The 22681-nt window shown below is 37.7% G+C and overlaps 1 protein-coding gene across 1 annotated transcript in view; it reads left to right on the top strand.

Annotated features, from left to right (window-relative positions):
- Nucleotides 1–22681, top strand: part of Rsf1 (remodeling and spacing factor 1) — a 122947-nt gene that overhangs the window by 86710 nt on the left and 13556 nt on the right. The window contains exons 6-13 of the mRNA XM_027407693.2: nucleotides 2377–4133; nucleotides 6551–6757; nucleotides 10949–11053; nucleotides 12576–12655; nucleotides 16185–16239; nucleotides 17557–17666; nucleotides 18862–18929; nucleotides 21463–21670. Coding sequence (XP_027263494.1) covers nucleotides 2377–4133; nucleotides 6551–6757; nucleotides 10949–11053; nucleotides 12576–12655; nucleotides 16185–16239; nucleotides 17557–17666; nucleotides 18862–18929; nucleotides 21463–21670 — 2590 coding nt within the window. The remainder of the gene's footprint in view (nucleotides 1–2376; nucleotides 4134–6550; nucleotides 6758–10948; nucleotides 11054–12575; nucleotides 12656–16184; nucleotides 16240–17556; nucleotides 17667–18861; nucleotides 18930–21462; nucleotides 21671–22681) is intronic.

The following is a 22681-nucleotide window of genomic DNA, read 5'->3' as shown; positions in this document are numbered from 1 at the left end:
CTGCCTGAAAATAGGTGTCTGTGTTTGGGAAGCAGTAGGTTTATGTCTGGTGATAAGAGGGAGCTACTTCCTTGTGGCTTCTGTTTTCTCTGTGAAATTGAAGGCAGAATCACCTGAAATGTGGGTATGACAGAGAGATTGTAGACTTAAGCATAGGGAAGAAGATTGAAGCTTTGCTAGAAAAAAATGGGAAAGTTACTAGTTACATATCTTTATTTTTAGGCATGGTTACTGTTGCATTTATTTGTTGGACTTATGTGGTAAAGAGTTTTGTGTCTTTTGTAGTTAACATTCTATTCTAACCATTCTCCAATGTGTTTCTTCTTTCAAGAAGGAAGTTCTCTAGGTGCAAACAGAAGTATTTGATACTGAGTAGTTGCACTTGTGTATCCTTTAACTACAGAGAGAACCGTTATTATTGGACTTTACTTTCTTTGATGAATTGTATTGTTTGCATAGTTCATGTTTACTTTGAGACAGTCACTTGTAGCCCATACTGACCTTGAATTCACTGTATAGCTTTAGGATAATCTTGTTCTTCTGATCTTCCTCTATGTCCTTATACTTGGATTCCAGTCATGTGCCACCACTCCCTGGTGTATGTGGTGCTGGGGGCTCATACCCATAGCTCTGGGCATGCTGCCAACTGAGCTATTCCCAGCATTTTGAACATTGAAACCACTCTGAATTGTTGATATATATCTATAGTTCTGTATGTTTTAATAGCTTTGGTTTTATCTGGTATTTTAAATAGTCTCTTAAATAAGTGTACTTAGTAGTTCTTGGGCACACTGTATCATAGTCTGTTAAATCCCCTCTCACTTTCTTACTTGTTCACATATAGTTTTAAAAGGGTATTGATGGGGACAGAAGAGGTGGCTCAGGGATTGAGAGCAGGTGCTACTCTTAGAGTGGACCTGAATTTTGTTCCCAGCAGCCAGGTCAGGCAGCTCATAGCTGCTCATAACTGTCACTGTAAGGAATTTGATGCCTTTGCCCTCCATGTGCATCTGCACACACATAAACATAATTCAAAAAATAAAATAATATTTCTTAAGTTAATTTTTTTTGTTAGTTTTACATTTAGTCTACAATTTATTGCCTTTACAGTTTATTCAATTAGATCAGGTGTTTTGAGTGTCCTGTAGGTAAAAACCTATGATTCTGCCTCAGTAGTAATTCTTAGACTAGTTGAACAAATAAATGTGTGAGTAAATAATTAGGATTCTGAGTTGTAAGTGCTGTTAAAAACATACATATAGTAATATGTAATCAACATAGGAAATCATTCTTTATTTAAAAAAAAAAAATACAGAATTACCCCGGCAGTGATGGTGCAAGCCTTTAATTGCAGCACTCGGGAGGCAGAAGCAGGTGGATCTCTGTGAGTTCGAGACCACCCTCATCTACAAGAGCTAGTTCCAGGACAACCTCCAAAGCAATACAGAGAAACCCTGTCTCAAAAACCCCTCGACCCCAAAACAAAACAAAACAAAAATACAGAATTAAAACTTACATAGAATGGATTTTAATTGGGCTTGAAAAATTTAAATTTTGCCAGTAATTATATTAGCCAACATTGAGAGCTTGCTTATGCTACTCCAATATTGTACTTGTATAATAAGTATACATGATATATACAAGTAATACTGGCAGATAGTTGCAGGTATTCAGACATTTTTCAAGGATAGGTAAAGACAGTAGTAGAATACTTTCCTGGCTTGCCCAATGCCCTGGGTTCTGTCCCCAGCGGACCATCAGCCAAAACATTCTAATGTTTCAGTGGGGGGGAAAAAAAAAAGACAACATGACCCCAATGTTGTGGAAAATAGAGAGAGATGGATGGAAGTATAGATAGAAGATAGGTAAACAGACAGAAAGACAGACCTGAAACCATTAGCAGAGATTGCCTGTGACTATTAGACTTGTGGGATTTTTCTTTGTTTCTTTTCATTTTCCCCGACAGAGTGCTCATGTTACCTTAGTGACATGAAATACTCAGTGAATCCTATACAAGAACATTTCTCACTTTATTTTAAAAAAAAATTATCTTTTAGGACTGTTTTATGAAGCATTTCTATTTCATATTTTTGAGACAGCGCTTGAGTTGGAATAAATTACTTGAACTGTATAAATATTTGTATTCCATCAAGAACACCGAAGCTAAATGTAGAAAGCAGAAACCTGAGTCTATATTTTGACATCTAGAAATTGTGACTCACAATTTTTTGTTTTCTTTATTGTCAGTTTTTTAATCAAAATATCCAGTTACAAAAGACTTCAGATTGAAATTGAGAAATAGGTATTGTATTGTCTAAAAGATATTTTTTTAACCTAAAAACTTGTATTCATGTAAGCTTTTTTTTCTGGTTTTAGAGGGATCGAAGGAAAACGAAAAGACAAAAGGTAATGCACAGCCAGTAGATCCCATACAGCGCTCTGTGGACAATGTTCTGGAAGAGGCAGCTGTGAAAATTGAAAAAGAAGATGAAAAGGAGCTCATGAAACTGCCTGTCATTGTAAAGCTTGAAAAAACTTTGCCAGAAAGTGAGGAAAAGAAGATTATTAGAGAGGAAAGTGATTCCTTCAAGGAAAATGTCAAACCCATTAAAGGAGAAAAAAAGGAATGCAGAGTGGACTCCAAAGATCTCAAAGGCAGCTCAGAGAGACTGGGTGCACAGGAGCCTGAGCGAGTAGAATTTGGTGGCAACATCAGATCTTCTCAAGACATCACAGAGAAATCTTCTGAGGAAACAGAGAAGCTTAAAAATGACCAGCAAGCCAAGATACCACTAAAAAAACGTGAAATTAAGTTGAGTGATGATTTTGACAGACCTCTGTGTAAGTCAGCTACTCCAACAAAAGAGTTTTTGAAAGATGAAATAAAACAAGAGGAAGAGACTTGTAAACGGGTCTCCACCATCAGTTCTTTGAGTCATGAAGGGAAACAGCTAGTGAATGGAGAAATTAGTGATGACAAGGTAGCTCCAAATTTTAAGGTGGAACAAATGGAAACACAGCTTTGTGATACAAAGGACGATGGCTCTGCCATCCCTTCTAAGGATGGAAATAATGTCATGGAGGGAAATGGTACAGAGTGCTTAAACTCTGTCATAACAGGCACAAAGATACATGAGCTTGAAAAGGAAGTCTCTCTAGAGAAGGGTACGGACAGCTCTGAATCTGCCTTAGAGAACCACTGTCAGAAAGGAGCGTTAGAGGAGTCTGAGCCTCCAGACGTGGAAATGCCTCTTGAGCCTTCAGACATAGCAACAGATCTCTCTTTAAAACATGCTGTGTCTGCCACTGAACTCTGCACTTCGAAAGTCGAAGAGAAGACCCCCAAAAGTAAGAAGGAGAACCACGCACCAGGGATAGAATGTCTGGAAAAGGTGGAGAAGGCCAAAAAGACTGCTGTTGATAAGGAAAGATTGAGTCCAATACCTGAGGAAGTTGTAAGGAGTCCTCTAGAATCAGAAAAGCCAGGTCACTGTGAAGTGGCTGAAACTTCCCTCCCACCCGAGATAACTGACCCCTCCAAGAAACTGGCCTCAGAAAAAAAAGGTGTAGAATGTCTACATAGAGGTTTAAGTGAAGGTCAGTCCCCTGAAAATGCAATTCCAGAAATTCTAAAAGAGGATTCTGAGTCCATGAAAGTAGACATGGCCAGTCTGGATAATGCCCAGGCCTCTGGCTTGGAGGATACTTCTGAAACAAAGGGCTCTGTTCAAAAGAACAAATTCAGATATAAGTTAATTCCTGAAGGAGACAGCACTTCATCAGAAAACACAGAAATCACCTCTGAAAGGCAGAAGGAAGGCATCAAGTTAACAATTCGGATATCTAGTCGGAAGAAGAAGCCAGATTGTCCCCCACAAATTGTAGACTCTGAAAGCAAGGAAGATAAGGTGGGGAAGGAAAAAGAGAAAATAAGTGTGGGGCGTACTTTACGAAGGTCTCCAAGAATATCGAGACCCACAGCCAAAGTAGCTGAGATAAGAGACCAGAAAGCCGATAAAAAAAAGGGGGAAGGAGAAGATGGAGTGGAAGAAGAGCCCACAGCCTTGCAAAGAACAGACAAGAAGGAACACTTGAAAAAAACAGAGAAGGATACAAATTCCAAAGTGAGCAAGGTAAAGCTTCCACCGAGTTTTCAGTGTTAAAATTTTAAAAAATTATTTTAATAGCCTCTGTGTTTGACATGTGCATTGGGGGTTCAGAGCACAACTTGCAAGTATATTCTCTTCTTCCACAGTGTAGATCACAGGGATCAAATTTAGGTCATCAAGTTTGGCAGCAAGCTCCTTTACCCACTGAGTTTTCAATTAAATATTTTTTTTGCATGTGTACATGTGTGATGCATGTATGTGAGTGTGCGTGTGTGAACATTGGGTGGCTTCCTCCATCCCTTTCCCCTTTTGTGAGACAGCTCTAAGCTTAAGGGTTCAACTAGGCTAGCTAGATAGTGAACTTCAACAGTCCACCTATCTCCATTCCCAACCCGCCAGGATTACAGTTGCATACTGTTATAGATGGCTTTTTATTTGGGTTCTGGGCATCCAAATCCAGGTCTTCATACTTGTGTGACAGACATTTTACTGAGCCATCTCGAAAGCCTTGTGTTCTCATTTTTAATTAGAAAACTAATTTGGATCTAATTGTTTATAGCTTTGCCATTCAAAGATAACTAATACTAAGCCTTCCCTTTCAGTAGTTATAGCTGCACACTAAATTTCAGACCATATAATGTTATCTTTTAGACTTTTTTCTATTGCAAGCAGTTATAGAGATACATTTTATAAGCTATTCAGCTACTAATGAGCTTGTAGAGTGCAAAAACAAAACTCCCCATACCCACTGTTAACAGTTTTGGGGATACATTGTTTCATTCCGTTTTCTAAGCATTTATGTGTATGTTTATGAACATTTTGTTCATAAAAATTTTAAGATAATTGAATCACACCTATTTGTTTTACTATGAGTTTTTCACTTTAACAATGATGTCTCTATTCTTATGTTAGTAATTACAGTCTACTTTTGTTTATTAGTGGCCACATAGTATTTCATAGGGTGGATATACCTCAGTTTATTTAATTACTCCCTGATTAATTGACATTTAGGTTGTTTCCCATTTTTCACTATTACAGGCAATGCTGCATTGAAGATCCTTTTGGACATAAGTGAGTATTTCTTTAGAATAGACTCCTAGAATTGGAATTACTGGGTCAAGGGGCATGTGTGTTGTAAAATTGATAGTTATTGTCACATTGCCCTCAAAAAAAGCCCTATTAGTGTACCACCCATAACCAATTTACCATTTTCCCCATTTTAATCATTAGTTTTATGAGCAGGAAATTTCTTTTCTATGACCTTAATTTCAGGCAAAGTCTTTAGTCCATGGGAGTTTGCTGTTAAAACTGCTACTCTTTTCATTTAAATGGCCAGGTTATTATTCATTGTCAGTCATTCCTCGCTCCCTGAAATTGGAATTTTTAATTCCTTTGAAAACCTTTTTTCTTTTGTTGGAATTATTTTCTTCTTTCCTAGAGGCCTGTAGAATAACAATGAAGTGAAATAGAAGTTAAAAGACTGAAACTAGGTGATAAAATGGTGTATCAGGATCAGCTTATTCTCAGAATCTTAATATTTTTAAAGCTTATTGGGACTTTTATATGCAGCTTTGACCTGCTTGAAAAATTTTGTTTGCTGGGGCTAGAGAAAAGGCTCAGTGGTTAAGAAAACTAACTGCTCTTCCAGAGATCCTGAGTTCAATTCCCAGCAACCACATGGTGGATCACACCATCTATAAACAGATCTGATGCCCCTTTCTGGCCTGCAGGCATACATACAGCCATAAAAAATACTGTATACATAATAAATAAATCTTTAAAAATTAGAGGGTTCTTTTTTTTTTTTCTTTTGGTTTTTTGTTTTGTTTTGTTTTGTTTTGTTTTGGGTTCTTTGAGACAGGGTTTCTCTGTGTGACAGCCTTGGCTGTCCTGGAACTCCCTGTGTGGTCCAGGCTGCTATCGCAGAGATCCTCCCATGGCTGCCTCCCAGTGCTGGAATTTAAGGAGTGTGCCACCATGCCCAGCCTTTAGAGTTTATATTTTTCAAAAAAATAACTGTGTCAGTATATCTTCCTGCTATTGATAGAGCCTTTAAATGTCCATGGCCTTTGACCCAGAATCCTGTTCAAGGAATTTATCCTAACCACAAAGATGGATGTAAACATTAACATCTATGAGGGTACATCATGAAAGTGAAAAAATGGGAAACAACCACCCAAACATGTGAATAAGATCATACAGCTATTTTTGACATATTTAAAGACATAATGGTCACTGTATAATCCCATTTTTAAACCCACCAAATGCAGAATAATGAATACACATACCAAAACTTAGTAGTAGATAGACCTGATGACAAGACTATAACAATTTTCATCTTTTCTTTCTGTATCAGCTAAATATTCTCCAAGGGACATGTAATTGGAGAAATCTGAAAAAAATTCTCATGTCCAATTGTCTCATGTTTTAATTTATGTAAGGTAAAACCCAAAGGCAAAGTTCGATGGACTGGTTCTCGGACACGTGGCAGGTGGAAATACTCCAGCAATGATGAAAGTGAAGGGTCTGACAGTGAAAAATCCTCTGCAGCCTCAGAAGAGGAGGGAGGAAAAGAAAGTGAAGAAGCCGTCCTTCCAGATGATGATGAACCATGCAAAAAATGTGGCCTTCCAAACCATCCAGAACTAGTAAGTACCTGCTCTTAATGAGCAGTGCTCATCTCATGGCTATATGCAGTTATTTGGAGTGACCTAGTTTTGATCATGATTTCAATTTTGTTTTTTTGAACCAGTATCTCACTGTTAGCCCTGGCTGGCCTGGATCTCATTAAGTTGTCTTACTTACTTTTCTATTACTATGATAAAGCACCATGGACAAGGAAACATAAAGAGTTTGATTATGCTATGGTTCCAGAGGGTTAGAATTAATAATGCAGAGCGAGAGAATGGAGACAGGTGGCTAGAGCAGCAGCTGAGAGCTCACGTCTTCATGCACAAGCAGACAGAAATCACACTGGAGATGCCCTGAGTCTTTTGAAACCTCAAAACCCAAGCCCAGTGACTTACTTTTCTTCAGTAAGACCATGTTACCTAATCCTCCTCAAGCAGCTACCAACCGGGGACCAAGTATTCAAATGATTGAGATGGGGAGGGGGCATGTACTTCAAAGCACCACATAATGAGCACAGCTGTGAAAGTGAAGGCTTTAAAAGTGTTGAGGATGTTTGAAGATTTGATCTCTTTTTGAAGACCTCTTTTCTACCCTCTAACTCAGAGAATCAGCAAGGCTTGTGTTTGCCATACCATTTCCCAATTTATTTTATTTGTTTGTTTGTTTGTTTATTGGCAAAATGGCTTTAAAAAGTAAACAAGCTCTAGGGACAAAACAAGTGTGAGGAAATAGTGTATTGAGCAAAAGTGACAGCAAGGAGATCCACAGGATTTCACTTTGTAATTATAAGTAGTTGGGAAATCCCATTTCTGTTTACTGTGGCAAAGAGAATGAGGTTGGAAACTGAAGTTCTACAATCTGGTGTGTTTCTTATGCCCTGCACTTGAAGATAATCCCAGGTCAAAATTAGAAGCAATACCCAGGCTGTGGTGGCCCGAGCCTTTAATCCCAGTACTCAGGACGCAGAGACAGGCAGATCTCTGAGTTTAAGGCTAGCCCCGGTCTACAAAAGGTGTTACAGGACTGGAAGACAGAGAAATCCTGTATCAAAAAAAAAAAAAAACAAAAAACAAAAAACAAAAAACAAAACAAAACAAAAAACAAAACAAAAAAACAAAATTTGAAGGAATAATAAACCACTATTGTATTAGTAAAGGCCCTTTTTCTTGGTGAATAGAAAAGCAATAAATTCAGTAAATCTAGAACTCTTGTCTGTTCTAGTTGTTTTAGGTAAAAGCAATGGATCATTGCCTGAGACTTAGAAATTCTTTTCTGTTTGTATGTTTTCCTGTACAACAGCTCTAACTGTCTAGAACTTGAAGAGATCTACCTGCCTCTGCCTCCCACATGCTGGGATTAAAGGGATGAGCCACCACCACCCAGCAGAAATTCTTATGTAGTAATAGGTATTCAGTGGAATTTGGGATTTTGTTGAGGTGTAAGACAAGTTTTCCTTTTAGAAGTAAATTAAATTGTAAAGTTTTAGTTTTAATTGTCTAAATCTGAAATTTTGGTTAGGTTTTCTGTTAGAAACAATGTGATTAATGAAATTTGGTGCCAGGCTTAGTCCACATATGCCAAAGCAATGGATTTAACAGCTATTTATACATCTACCATGGAACTGCTTTCCCAGCTCATTTATTTTATTTTATTTTATTTTGACAAGAATTTCAAAATGTTGCCCACACTGGCCGTAAAATCTGATATTTTACTTTCCTAGTAGGTGGGATTACAGGCATTAACCATAAGGCCCAGTGAGCTTTATTTTGAGGGTAGAAGTATGAAAATAAACAGTATAACTTCTAAGTAGAAAAATAAAACGCTACTTAAGTAATCAAAATTAATATCACAGGTAATAATTTGTATTATGTATCCCTTGTGTGGTGGTTTGAATAAGAATGGCTTCCATAAAGCCTCGTGTGGTGGTGCACACCTTTAATCCCAGCACTCAGGAGGCAGAGGCAGGCAGATCTTGGTGAGGTTGAAGGCAACCTGATCCACATAGAGAGTTCCAGGACAGCCAGAGCTACATAGTGAGACTCTGTAGAAAGAAAAAAAGAGTTATCCTAAGTTTATGAGCTGGAGAAATTGTTCAGCAGTTGAGAAAACTTACCACTCTTCTTTACAGATGGTTGTGAGCCACCATGTAGTTGCTGGGAATTGAACTCTGGACCCCTGGAAGAGCAGTCAGTGCACTTAACCTCTGAGCTATCTCTCCAGCCCCGACTGCTCATACATGCTCATATATATATACACACACACACTCAGACACAGCCATACACAATCAATCAATCAATCAATAAATGTTTTTTAAAAAGAAGAATGGCTCCCATAGTCTCATGTATTTGATTGCTTAGTTACCAGGTAGTGGAACTATTTGAAGAATGTAAGGATTAGGGGGAGTGACCTTATTGGATTAGGTGTGATCTTGTTGGAGGAAGTATGTCACTGCTGGTAGGCTTTGAGGTCAATAGCCCACACTAGGCCCAGTTTCTCTCTTCCTGCTGCCTGCAGATCAGCATATAGAACTCTCAGGTACTTCTTCACCACTATATCTGCTTGTGTGCTGCTATGCTCTCTGCCATGATGATAATGAACTAATGTCTGAAACTGTAAGCACACCCCCTAATAATTGTTTTCTTTTATAAGAGTTGCCTGGGTTGTGGTGTCTCTTCACAGCAATAAAACATTGACTAAAGACACCTTGATATGTATGAGGGGACATTCTCTCAAACATGGATCCTCAGCGTAATCATTTGGAAACATAAACTCAAATTCTGAGTTGTTTATAAAATGTTTGATTTCTAATATTCTACAGACTGTTAAAGTCACAAAAAAAAAGAGGGGGGGAGGGCTAAACATCTGTTAGTACCAGAGAATGAGAGTAGGGAAACATATCAAATACAGTACAGTCTAATAGCCTTTTATTCATAATCAGAAAAATGACATTACTGTTGGGAAAGGGTCTTATGAAACTTACTGTGTTGATACTAAGTTTTCAGTTTTGAAAGAGATGGGTAAGATTTTAGCTTTGTAACTGGGAGTGCTGGCACACACCTCTAATCTTACATTTGTGAAGGTGGAGCAGGTGGATTGTAACTTTGAGTTCAGTTGTATATGAAAAAAATTGTAGTGTTGTGGAAAGTTGAAGGAAAAACATATGAGGGTACTTTAACATTTTTGTAATTCATGTATAAATTTAAAAGTACTTTCAACTAAATACTGTTTTCAGTTAAATGATTACCAATAAACTGTGGTAGGTTTTAAATGACTGGTCATCTAGAGTTCATTGCAGTAAAATATAAGGTAAAACTAGTTGATGGTGTGGGGTGGGGGGTAGGTTGGAGGTGGGGGAGAAGGAATGGGGGTAACGGGAGGGAGAGGGAGAGGGGAATTACATGTGAAACAAGCCTGTTCCCTAACTTGAATTAATAATAATAAAAAGAGAGAAAAAAAAAAAAAAAAACTAGTTGATGGTGGTGTTAGTGTTTGAGCAGGACTGCTCTGACACTTCTAGTCCTTCCCTGTGTGTCAGTCTCTTCCTTATCTGAATTTACAGAATAGAAGAACTGTATTTCTTATGTAAAGGCAATTTAAATGTAATTAAAATAGAAATACTTTATAATTCTCCATATACTAGCTTATTTTATGATACTGCAACTCTGATATTCTGTATAAATAATGTAAGATTACCCCTGGGGCAAACTAAAAATTGATTCCAGTTCAGAAAGGTCTTAACTGTATTTCACTGATTTATATACCATAATATTTTTCTTAGGTTGTCAGAGGGGGTGCTTTTTAATTTTTAAATTCTTTTTGTTTTTGTGAAACAGGGTTTTTCTGTGTAGCCCTGGCTATCTTAGAACTTGCTTTGTAGTCCAGGCTGGCCTTTGCCTCCCTAGTGCTGATTAAAGGTGTGTGGCACTAATTGTCAGAGCAATTTCATTTGTTAGCTTTATACAAACACTATACTGTTCATGGAATGTCTGTCTTTACCAAGAATGGTGTCATGTACCTGTACAAACCCATCACTGCGGAGGCTGAGATGGGAGTATTACTGAGAGCTTGAAGCTGTCTTGTGCTACATAGCGATCACCAGCCTAACCTGTGCTATTAGTATAGCAAGGCATTGTCTCAAAAAAAAGAAAGGAATATCATTATTGTAACAAAATGCAGTTGATTGATATTAATGTGTTTTTTTTTTTCAGATTCTTCTGTGCGATTCTTGTGACAGTGGATACCATACTGCCTGCCTCCGCCCTCCTCTGATGATCATCCCTGATGGAGAATGGTTCTGCCCTCCTTGCCAGCATGTACGACCCAACTTAATTCTGTCTCCAGCCCTCCAGTTTTATCTTTTTTTAAAAGAACTGTGTTTTTGTTTTTGTGTTTTAATTTATTTATTATGCATACAGTGTTCTGCCAGAAGAGGGAACCAGATCTCATTATAGATGGTTGTGAGTCACCATCTGATTGCTAGGAATTGAACTCAGGACCTCTGGAAGAGCAGCCAGTGCTCTTAACCTCTGAGCCATCTCTCCAGCCCCAGCCCTCAGTTTTATATTCAATACCTTAATAATACTTTTTAGCAGTAATTAAACACCTTCCCTTTTCAAAGCAGTTGTTAATAGTGTTTGCCTTTTGTTTGGGTCTCTACCTTCTATTAGTGTCTTAGGCTTGCTTTTTGTCTTCTATAAAACTTCTGGCTTATGTAAAACTATCTGTTTTCTACTTAAATTGTAATAAATATAAATAGCACCAACTAATATGAAATAAATATTTCTGTAGTTCACCGATTTTTTTTTTTTTTTTTTTTTTTTTTTTTGGTTTTTCGAGACGGGGTTCCTCTATGGCTTTGGAGGCTGTCCTGGAACTACCTCTTGTAGACCAGGCTGGCCTCGAACTCAGAGAACCGCCTGCCTCTGCCTCCCGAGTGCTGGGATTAAAGGCGTGCACCACCAACGGCCGGCTGTTCACCGAATTTTTAAAACCTCGTTTTTCATTACTATATCCATTTTTGTTGCTAGCACTAGAAGAAATATCACTCTGTTCTGTATTAATTCACAGTTTCTTGTAAACTGGTGAACAGTAGATTTCTGTTCACTGCACCAATTGGATACTTTGTTTCCAGTTGCTTGTTTGGCTTTCAATATAATGGCTTTTTTCTCTGAAGTTATCTTCTCACTTCGCATAGCTTGAACTATATTTTTTATGTCCTGTTTTGATCCAGTAACCATGTAGCATTGTTTTGTGTATTTTTTAATATTGGCATTATGCTTTGTCATATATATGCGTATATATAATTTTTCAAAATTATTTTGATAGCCTTATTTTTAAATAACATTGTTTTGAATAATAATGAACAAAATGCAATTTTGAATAGTAAAAGCAGAGTAGGCACAGAATATGCCTTTTTGTTTTAGTTTTTGCAAAGCTATGTTTGTTTGGCATGCTTTTGTTTTGTTTTGTTTTGTATTTTGTTTTTGTCGAGACAAAGTTTCTCTGTATTGCTTTAGAGCCTGTCCTGGAACTTGCTCTGTTGGCCAGGCTGTCTTCGAACTCACAGAGACCTGCCTGCCTCTGCCTCCTGAGTGCTGGGACTAGAGGTGTGCACCACCAACACCCTGCTTGGCATGCTTTCCTACAGACATGCTGTGCTCATCATCCATTAAATGGATCCTGACTACCTTTTTAAACAAAGCATTTTCAATATTCATTCACCATGTAACCATTTTCAGATCATAAGGCTTTTATTATCATTAAGACTTAGTAATAAGCATGTGATATTTGGATGTGTTCTGGTATTAAAAATAACACACATATATATTCCTTCAGAAACTACTGTGTGAAAAATTAGAAGAACAGTTGCAAGATCTGGATGTTGCCTTAAAGAAAAAAGAGCGTGCAGAGCGAAGGTAAATTGATATATGTGTTAATGTTTTCCTTAGGAATTTGGCTGTAAAACTGTCTTGCAGTTTAGATGAACACATCCATTTAAATCAAAGACTGGCGAACTACAGGCAACTCAAACCTGATCTGCTCTGCTTTCTTCATTGCCTTCTAAGAATGGTTTTTATGTTTTTAAAAACATCACTATAAACTCATTTCATGATGTAGGGAAACTACATGATAGTTACATGTCATATCCCGAGAAAAAAAACTTTACTAGAACTCAGTTTTGCTCATTTGTTTGTGTGCTTACTATAGCTCCTTTTGCTTTACAACAGTGGCATTGAGCAGCTCAGTAGAGACCCAGTGACTTCCAAACTTGAAATACTATGTGTCCTTTTACACATGTTTGCCAACCCCCTTTGTAGAGTATCAGAGTCTACTATGGAAAAACATTGCCCCACATCTTGTGGAGGAAATGTACTTAACTATTACTGAACACAGGAAAAATTTAAGAGCCTGCTTATAGTTTGTTTACTCATATTATCTTTTTGGGTGGGCTATATTTAATTGCTGAACTGTGTCCTACTGATAGTAGAATATACTGTCATTATGTCACTGCAGTGTAGTCTAAAACAGTTGTGTTATCTTCTTGGAGCAAATAAGATTGACCTTGATTCTAATACTTACTAATAGAAAATTCAGAATGAGTTTATATTTATTTGTTCTTTCTTTGGTCATTCCATTTCTAAACATTCATTCAAATCCATGGCATAATTAACTCAATAGAACAGATGAATCTTGTTTACATTGAACTTCCTTTCTACCAGAGAAAACAGAGACCCAGTGATACAAGAAAGATTTAGACACAGAGATTCAACATGATACGAGAACTTAAAGGAAGAGCATTTTAATTCTCCTAGAAATGGAATTATCAAGGAAGGCCTTGGAAGAGAAATTGGGTTTATACAGGCAGACATAGAAACATTTCCAGTTGGTGTGTACAAACATAATGAGTAAAGGCAGAGCGTAAAAGTGAAGGTAGCAGAATGGTGTGAGATGATCTCCATACAAGCAGAGGAAGCCCAGACTGAAAACAGCTTTGCATAACTGGCTAGGGAATTCCGAGTGTTCTCTGTTGGTAGTAGTGGAGTATCAAAGTAGGGATATGCTCTTCATTTCAGAAAATATGACCTGGTTAGTGAGAGGAATGAGTGAGAATTGGAGTGTTGTAAGAAAGCCTGGAAGTAGTGCCACCATTGTAATGATGTAGGGTCAAGGTGGTGGCTTCATGCAGTCTCTGAAATGACCTCTCTAGTACTCATCTATCCTCATACTACAAGAGCATCTGTATCCTAACCCCATTGCTTTCTCCTTTTGTATTCAGCATTTAACCAACTTTTATTGAATAGCTGTTTTATGCCAGGTAGTGTATTCAATGATAAAGCCTACCCTGTTTCTCCCTTACATATTGTACAATCTGCAAAGAGGGTTATGACAATGAGTTTTTAGTGACTACCCAGCAAATGTCTACAGCTCTGGAATCTGTTGTTTTAGAAATCTCTATTTTGTGGTTTATAAATGTTCCTTCTAGAGTATGGTGTCAGAGATAGTATGGGAATTCTGAAAGCTCTGTTCTCCGGACTACAATTACTAGTGCTTTTCCTAGCAGGAAGTTGGATTAATTGGGGTTGGAATTTTCCTGGTAATGACAGTGGGAAGGAGAGAAAGAGACAAGGAGTCCAAAAGTGTACGAAAAGCAGTATTTATAATGATGGATTGTAGAGTGTCAGCCAGCTAAGAGGGATAATGATAGACAGTGCTTAATAGGGGGCTTAATAGGGGCTAGAGTAAGTTGAAGTTCTGCTAGAGTCAACAGATTATTGAAATCTTAGCATTTAAGGTGGAGTAAGTTGGCCGTTGAGTTAGAAGTTAGACAATAGGATGTGTAAAACTGAAATTGTAGAAAGAATGGGGTTCTTGGTAATGACTAGGTCTGCAGATCTAGGTAGTGAGATGATGTGGAAGGCATCATGGCAGAAGATTACTATCGAGAATGATACGAGGAATCACGTCTACCTTCAAGATCTTGCACAACAGTTAATTCATTTAAAGCTGCCCATCATTTCTCTGGTCAGATGAGATTAATCTATATCTGTTCATGTTTCCAGGACAGTTGTTCAAAATGGTCTGTAGTCAGTTGATAACTAATTGTGAAGGCAGAAACAATGTCTTTCACTCTCCAAGTTTGGCATAAGTCTACCAATGATGAACATGAGCAAATGTCTCTTCAGTTGAATTGAGAAGAGCAATAGTAGGCAAAGAAAGCCGTTTGAAGATTTAAAGGAGAAAACTGGTATTTCAATGAATGTGGTTTTTGTAGGAACAGATGTATATCACACATATGTAATAACAGAGACAGTTCAAACTATGAAATATTCTGATTGTCCTGGTCATTATTAACTACCTGGTATCTTACAAAGTTTTAATAAAGTGATTTTAATCATTTTCATAAATGTAATAGCTTCTCCATCTGTTCCTAAGATTCTTGTTAGCAGGTCAAGAGTTCATAGCACATTAGAAGCTCCATTCCAAAAGTCTAGACAAGTAAATGCATTCATTTCCTTTCAGAAGGAACATCACAATAAGCAAGAAAGGGCAGTTGCTTTTCTAGTTTAACATACTGTGATGTTCAGAGCTCAGCTGTCCTCAATATACTGGATTAACATAGAGATGACCAGAGCAAGCACCTGCTGTATAGAACTGTTTGCTATTGTTTTTTGAATTAAAGTAAACTGGGCTTTTGTTCATCTGTTTGTTTGTTTGTTTTTCCCCTTGGGAATGAAACCCATGGAGTTGTTGTTAGGAATACACATCCTTGTTTTCTGGCACCACCACTATCTTCATTTGCATTGTTGGATGCATAGCCATGTGTCTGCATTGCAGTTTTCTTCTCCACAGCGAGGCAAGAGTGTCTTTAATGTTATTCACATTGATCTGGTTTTGTTATGTATGGTTTGTTAGCCATTATTTTATAGTGATGTTTAATACCATATACTTTTATTCCATTCAAGACAGGGTTTCTTTGTGTAGCCTTGGTTGTCTGGGAACTGTTCTAACTGGCCACGAATTTACAGAGATCCTTCTGCCCCTGTCTCCCAAGTGCTGGGACTAAAGGTGTGCACCACTACCACCGCCCAGCTATTAATTATATACTACATAAACTCATAATTGTATACCACACTCAGAACATTACCCATCACATCTAATATGCAAAGATCTAGTTTGTCTAGTCAGAGTTAACTTTCCAAATTTAACCACATTGTCAATTCACAGTTTGAAATTTATTTCGGTTCAAAAGTATAGCTTTCATACAGGTAAGAAAATTGGTGGTTTTCATCAGTACTAATACTCTACTAAAATTTCACTTTAATATCTGTGACAGCCTCTTAATTACCATGAAATTGTAATTTTATTACTATCTACAATGGTATTTTCATACCAATTTCATTTTTAGCAAATCTTATTTTATGCCTTTTGTTTTTTGGTTTTAAGGAAAGAACGCTTGGTGTATGTTGGTATCAGTATTGAGAACATCATTCCTCCGCAAGTAAGTTTATAGTTTTTTTTAAACATTTTATATGTGTGAGTGTTTTGCCTACATGTATAGTCTTCGTAACTCATGTATGCCTAGAGCCTACAGAGGTCAGAAGAAGGTGCCAGATTCCCTGGAACTGGAGTTACACATGGTTGTGAGCCACTCTGTGGGTGCCAAGAATCGAACCTGACTCCCCTGTAGAGCAGCCAGTGCTCTTCATCACGGAGCCATTTTCAATCTAGGTTTATACAGTATCTTTAGAGGAGATGCTATATGCTTTCTAAAATTTAACCCAACTATATGTGATTTTAATATTTTAGATGCCTATGCTGTTGAAGCTAGACATTTTAAGCACTCGGATAAATAACTGATTATCATATTCAAACTAAACTTATACGTTATTGCTTTGGGTTAAACAGAGCAATTTGTGATTTGCTTTATAATGTGTTATTTGCATAAAATAACTAAAGAATATTTTGGGGATATTTTACTTTTAATTTGGTACCACTGAAACTTTGATTTCTATTATAATTTGGTTTCTATGAAGAACTGCCATTATTTACATTTGTTAGTCTATAATTAAGCATACCTTGTGAGTATTTTGCATATTAAACATAGTTTCCAACTTGATTTTGTTGTGGTTTTGTCACTGTTGATTTTAGATAGTGTATGTAACCCTCACTGGCCTGGAACTCAGATACACTGCCTCTTTCTCTTAAATGCTGGTTTTGAAGGATGGGATTAGAGGTGTGAGCTACAACATTCAGTAGTTTCCAAATGAAGATTTACTGTTTCATAATTAAATCACAGCCTTAAGTAGCTTATCAAGTTGTTCTTCAGTTTAAATCAAATCATCTCATGATTTTGGCATACATATCTATTCAAAGTTTTCTGTGTATCATATTTAATTGGCTAAAAGATTAAATTGCTGGTGGTGGTGCACACCTCTAATCCCTACACTTGGGAGGTAGCAGCAGGAGGATCTCTGTGAGTTTAAGGCCAGCCTGGTTTACAGAGTGAGTTCCAGGACAGCCAAGGCTACACAGAGAAACCCTATCTTTTTTTTTTTTTTTTTTTTTTTTTAAAGTGTGAATTGGTAGAACAACTTCATCCTGTTCATTCTGGTTATTTTCATAACAGACTATTGTAAACTCACAGAAGTTTAAGAATTTCAATACAGAAATAATTTATCTATTTGACTAGCAATGTCTTTAGGTGTATAATCTCAAGAGTTTCTCAGGCCTCTCATGTGTGCTATGTAGGTAGAATATTAAAGTTGTTCATTCCAAGGACTATTTCTGTCACACCTATGTATGTTTATCTTTAAAGGAGCCAGAGTTTTCTGAAGAGCAAGAAGAAAAGAAAAAGGATGCAAAAAAATCCAAAGCCAACTTACTTGAAAGGAGATCAACAAGAACAAGGAAATGTATAAGCTATAGGTATGAGATAAAAGAAAGTTGTTATAGTAAAAGAACTTAACATTTTTTTTTTTCCAGTTAGATAAAAAACAGAAGTGGGTGGTACTCTCAACACAGTGATTTATAACTGTTATGTATGTCACCTGTTATCTTTGGGTGTTAGGTTCCATGACCTCAAGGCCAGGGTGTAGCTCAGTAGTAGAGTACTTCCTTAGCATGAGCAAGGTCATATGTCCAGTCTGTCCAGTCCACACCACATACACACCCATGCTTGCACACATACAAGCATGAGATTTGCCACAGAAATTGTTTGTACAGTTAGCATGGCTAAGTTAGTTCATCTTATGGTTACTTGAGCCCTAAACTAAACCGATCTTACAGATCATTTCTTTTTGTTCCGTTTCTTTAAACCAGAAGAAATAGTCCTTTAAGCAAAAGTACATTTATCTAGTTCTAAATTTTGATCACCTGTATATGAATTTCTATCACACAATTATTTTCATTAGCAATGATAACCAGCCTTAACACTTAACTGTGGAGCAGTAATTTTGTCCAAATTACTTTACCATGCCACTTAAGTGTTTAGAAGTCAGTCTTTAGGCCACAGCTTGCCAACTGCTAGGTTTTGTATAGTCTGTATCCCAAGAATGGCTTTTACATATATACATGATTAAACAGCATTTTATGAGAACCATACGTAAAAACTTAAGTTTCAGTGTCTGGGAAGTTTTTGTTACACAGCCATCTACAGTTACTTAACATTTGATTAACAATTGCATTTACTTCACAGTGGCATAGTTGATAAAGACTTTATAATCTAAAAAGTCTACAGTTAACTGTCAGATTCTTGGAAGTTTTTACTTGTTTATTGATTGTCTAGAGTACATATATGTGTGAGTGGTAGGGTGCTTACCTCACATATGTAGTTCTTGAGGGCAGATCTAGTGTCTGGTGAGGGCCTTGCTTCTTTGTGTATGTGGCCGTCCTTTTGCTTTAAAACTTCACATGGCAGAAGTGGCCAAGGGATTCTTATTTTCTCTTTTTTTCTCCTGTTTAATGAGGACATTAATCATATTCATGGGTGCCCATGTTCTGAGATCATCACATATGAGTTGGGGTGGGGACAAAATCAGAATCTTGCAGCCACTTTCTGTAGGTGGTCTTTGGAAATCAGACAATAATACAGCTTACAGTCTGATCACTGTGCTTATTTTAGATTTGATGAGTTTGATGAAGCAATTGATGAAGCTATAGAAGATGATATCAAGGAGGCTGATGGAGGGGGTATGTCTACCATTTATTCTTTTTCACATAAGATTATTTCTCTCCCCAATGCTAACACTGAATAAACTAGCTCATATTCAGAGTAATCTACTAACATATGCCAGAGTATTATGTCAGAACGTATTACTAATTTGTGTATGATCTAATGTAAAATTTTAAATTCCTTCATTGATCAAACCATTTATATCAGGTTCTAATTAGAACACTCAGCAAACTTTGCTATTGTCTTTACAACAAAGTCTGAAAATATGTGGATAAATCTGAATTTGAATGACAGTGTAAAACTGTTACAGATCAGGTTACTGATTTAATTGCCGTCTCTTTCTTTTCTTGGTTTTTGTTTTGTTTGAGACAAGGTCTCTCTCTATAGTCCTGGAAGTCACTTGCTCTGTAGACCAGACTGGCCTTTAACTCAGAGATCCTCCTGCCTCTGCTTCCTGAGTGCTGGGATTAAAGGCCTGTACCACCATGGCCAGCCATAATTGCCTTTCAAAACAGCACTGTAGAGAAATTAGAAGTTACTAATTAGCCAGTTATTAATGCTCTGTACAACTTTCTGGTTTCTACTTGTTAATGTGAAAACTTCAGGATGGATCAATAAGCAAGTTTTTTGTTGTTGTTGTTGTTGTTTTGTAAAGAAATTGATGTCACTTCCTTTTTTGAATTAGGTCTTTTAGTTACATCTTTATCGATTTTTTTTTTTTTTTTTCCAAGACAGGGTTTCTCTGTGTAGCTTTGGAGCCTATCCTGGCACTCTGCCTCCCGAGTGCTGGGATTAAAGGTGTGCGCCACCAACGCCCAGCTATGATTTTTTTTTTTTCTGTCCTTATTCAAGAAGAGTTTTGAGCAACTGCTAATAGGTATAAGGCTGATTTTTAGAGAGAGGAAAGTGATGCCAGTAAGACAACTTTGTGACCCATCAGAAATCTGAGTTACTTTCTTTAAAAGATAGGTCTTGGGCTGGAGAGATGTTTCAGAGATTAAGAGCACTGCTTTCTCTTCCAGAAGACCTGAGTTATATTAGTAGCAACCACATGGTGGCTCACAACTATCTGTAATGGATGCCCTCTTCTGGTATGCAGACATACATGCAGACAGAACACTATACATAATCAGTTTTTAAAAGGGGGGAGGGGATCTTGGTAGGCACTACTGGCACACACTTTTAATGCCAGGACTCAAGAGGTAGAGGCAGGCAGATCACTGTTTGAGTCCAGCCTGGTCTACAGAGTGAGTTTCAGGACAGCCATACAGATGCAGAGAAACCTATCTCAAAAAAACCAATAAATGAATAAAATGAAAGATGGGTGTGGAGAGATGCCTGAGCAGTTTTGAGAACTTGCTGCTCTTCCAGAGGACTAGAATTTGGTTCCCAGTCTCCATTGTGGATAGTTTACAACTGCCTATACCTCTACTTAAAAGATATTTGATGCTTTGTGGCCCCAGACAGCACCCACACAAATGCTGCATTCACTTACAAAAGCACGCGCACGTGCGCACACACACACACACACACACACGCACACACGCACACACACGCACACGCCAGGCAGTGGTGGTGCATGTCTTTAATCCAGCACTTAGGAGGCAGAGGCAGGTGGATCTTAGTGAGTTCAAGGCCAGCCTGGTCTGCAAAATGAGTTCCAGGACAGCTACGACTGTTAAAACCCTGCCTCAATGAATGAATGAATGACAGCATATGAATTTTATTAAAATCTTAAAAGCCATGAGATCTGAGTGCTGGCAAGATCCCTTAGTGCATAGAGGCACCATTTGCTCACAGTCCTAACAATCTGAGTTAGATATCTCTTGGACCTTACCAGGTGGCAGGAGAACTGATTCTTGAAAGTTGTCCCCTGAGCTCTATAAGTGTGTGTGCCTTGGAATGTATGAACACACATACAACATAAAAGAGGGAAGGGAGGGAGAGAGGGAAAGGAGGAAGGAATGAAGGAACAAAGGAGTATGTTGAGGGATTAAACAGATGACCCCAAGGTTAAAAGCACTTACTGTTCTTACAGAGGACCCAGGTTAAGTTCCCAGTACCTACTTCGTAGCTCACAACCACACTAACTCCAGTTTTAGTCAATTCAAATCCATTTTCTAACCTTAGGTGCCAGGTATGCATGTACTATACATACATAGATGTAGTCAAAAAATTTATGTACATACAATAAAGATTATTAAGTCATGATACAAATCTATAAATTAGGGGGATAAGAGAAGGATCACAAATTCAAGGCCAACCTGGGCTGCACAGAGAGATTTTTTTTTAATGGCCCTCTACCAAATAAAAGGCAATGAAATAAAGGGGGAGGGAGGCATCACTAAGTCATCAATCATACAAAATATACAACTAGGAGTTGTGAACTCATATTCAGTATGATATGCATGTTAATTCATTCTTTAGATCATTGTTGGTTGATGTTGTAAGCAATCTGCATATTTCTGAGAAAATTAAGCAAAGAAAGAGCTGCTGCTTTTACAAGTCTGGGGAAGATTCAGTAAACATACAGTTATCTCTTCCTCTCAGGAGTTGGCCGAGGAAAAGATATCTCCACCATCACAGGTCACCGTGGGAAAGACATCTCTACTATTTTGGATGAAGAACGAAAGGAAAATAAAAGGCCTCAGAGGGCAGCTGCTGCGCGCAGGAAGAAACGCCGGCGACTTAATGATCTTGATAGTGATAGCAACCTAGATGAGGAAGAGAGTGAGGATGAATTCAAGATCAGTGACGGGTATGTGGCCTGCCTCAAGACCCATTCTTTTTTTTGTTGTTGTTTTTTTTTTCCGAGACAGGGTTTCTCTGTGGCTTTGGAGGCTGTCCTGGAACTAGCTCTTGTAGACCAGGCTGGTCTCAAACTCACAGAGATCTACCTGCTTCTGCCTCCCGAGTGCTGGGATTAAAGGCGTGTGCCACCACCACCCGGCAGGCAAGACCCATTCTTTAGGTGCCAGCTTACACAGAGCCAGGTTCTGAGAGAGCCTTGGTTGAACTATGTTATGGCTTTTATTCTTCGTGTACATGGACAATCTGTATTTTTCAGGACATTTAAAGCAGATCTGAGATTACTTGTTTTGATTCATTTTAGATTAAAATTAAAGCTACGTTTATGGTGGTTTAATATTTAATATTACATTTAAATTTGATTAACTGTAATTGAAATTTTATTTGTTGAAATCTTTCTCTATACTACCTTTTGCTACCCAATTCATCAGTGGAGTTTAATAAAGTCTGGTAAATTGTAAAGGAGTAAGTAATTACTGTCTTCTGGTGCACTGTAGAGGTTTGGTAAGGGGTAACTAATCCAGTATTAGGTTAGGACGGCTTCTATGCAAAACAAGTATAAACTACTGCAAGAGTTTCTCCTTTTGACTCAGTAGTACATGTAGTAGGAAGTCTATAAAACACAGAAAAGTTACTCAGCACTGCCTGCCTCTGTAATTTAGGTAAAATAAAGTTAGGGTATATAGGGTATAGCCTTAGATGTGTCCATCTAAGGTAGTCAAGGAAACCTCACAGTAAGAAGTAATGTTAGCATCAACATGTACGGAATAAGTATTTTGAACAGCTGTATGAGTTTAGAGGCAGGGTAAGAAAAGAAAGCAACCTGAACAAAGACGCCAATGTTCAAATGTCAAGGAATAGTTAGAAAATTCCCTGAAAAGCAAGAATATGGAAATGATGGAGCTGGAGAAATGGCTCAGAGGTTAAGAGCACAACTGTTCTTCCAGAGGTTCTTGAGTTC

The sequence above is a fragment of the Cricetulus griseus genome, chromosome 3 (assembly GCF_003668045.3).
Source record: "Cricetulus griseus strain 17A/GY chromosome 3, alternate assembly CriGri-PICRH-1.0, whole genome shotgun sequence".
Lineage (NCBI taxonomy): Eukaryota > Metazoa > Chordata > Mammalia > Rodentia > Cricetidae > Cricetulus > Cricetulus griseus.
This window is presented reverse-complemented; position numbering and strand designations above follow the sequence as displayed.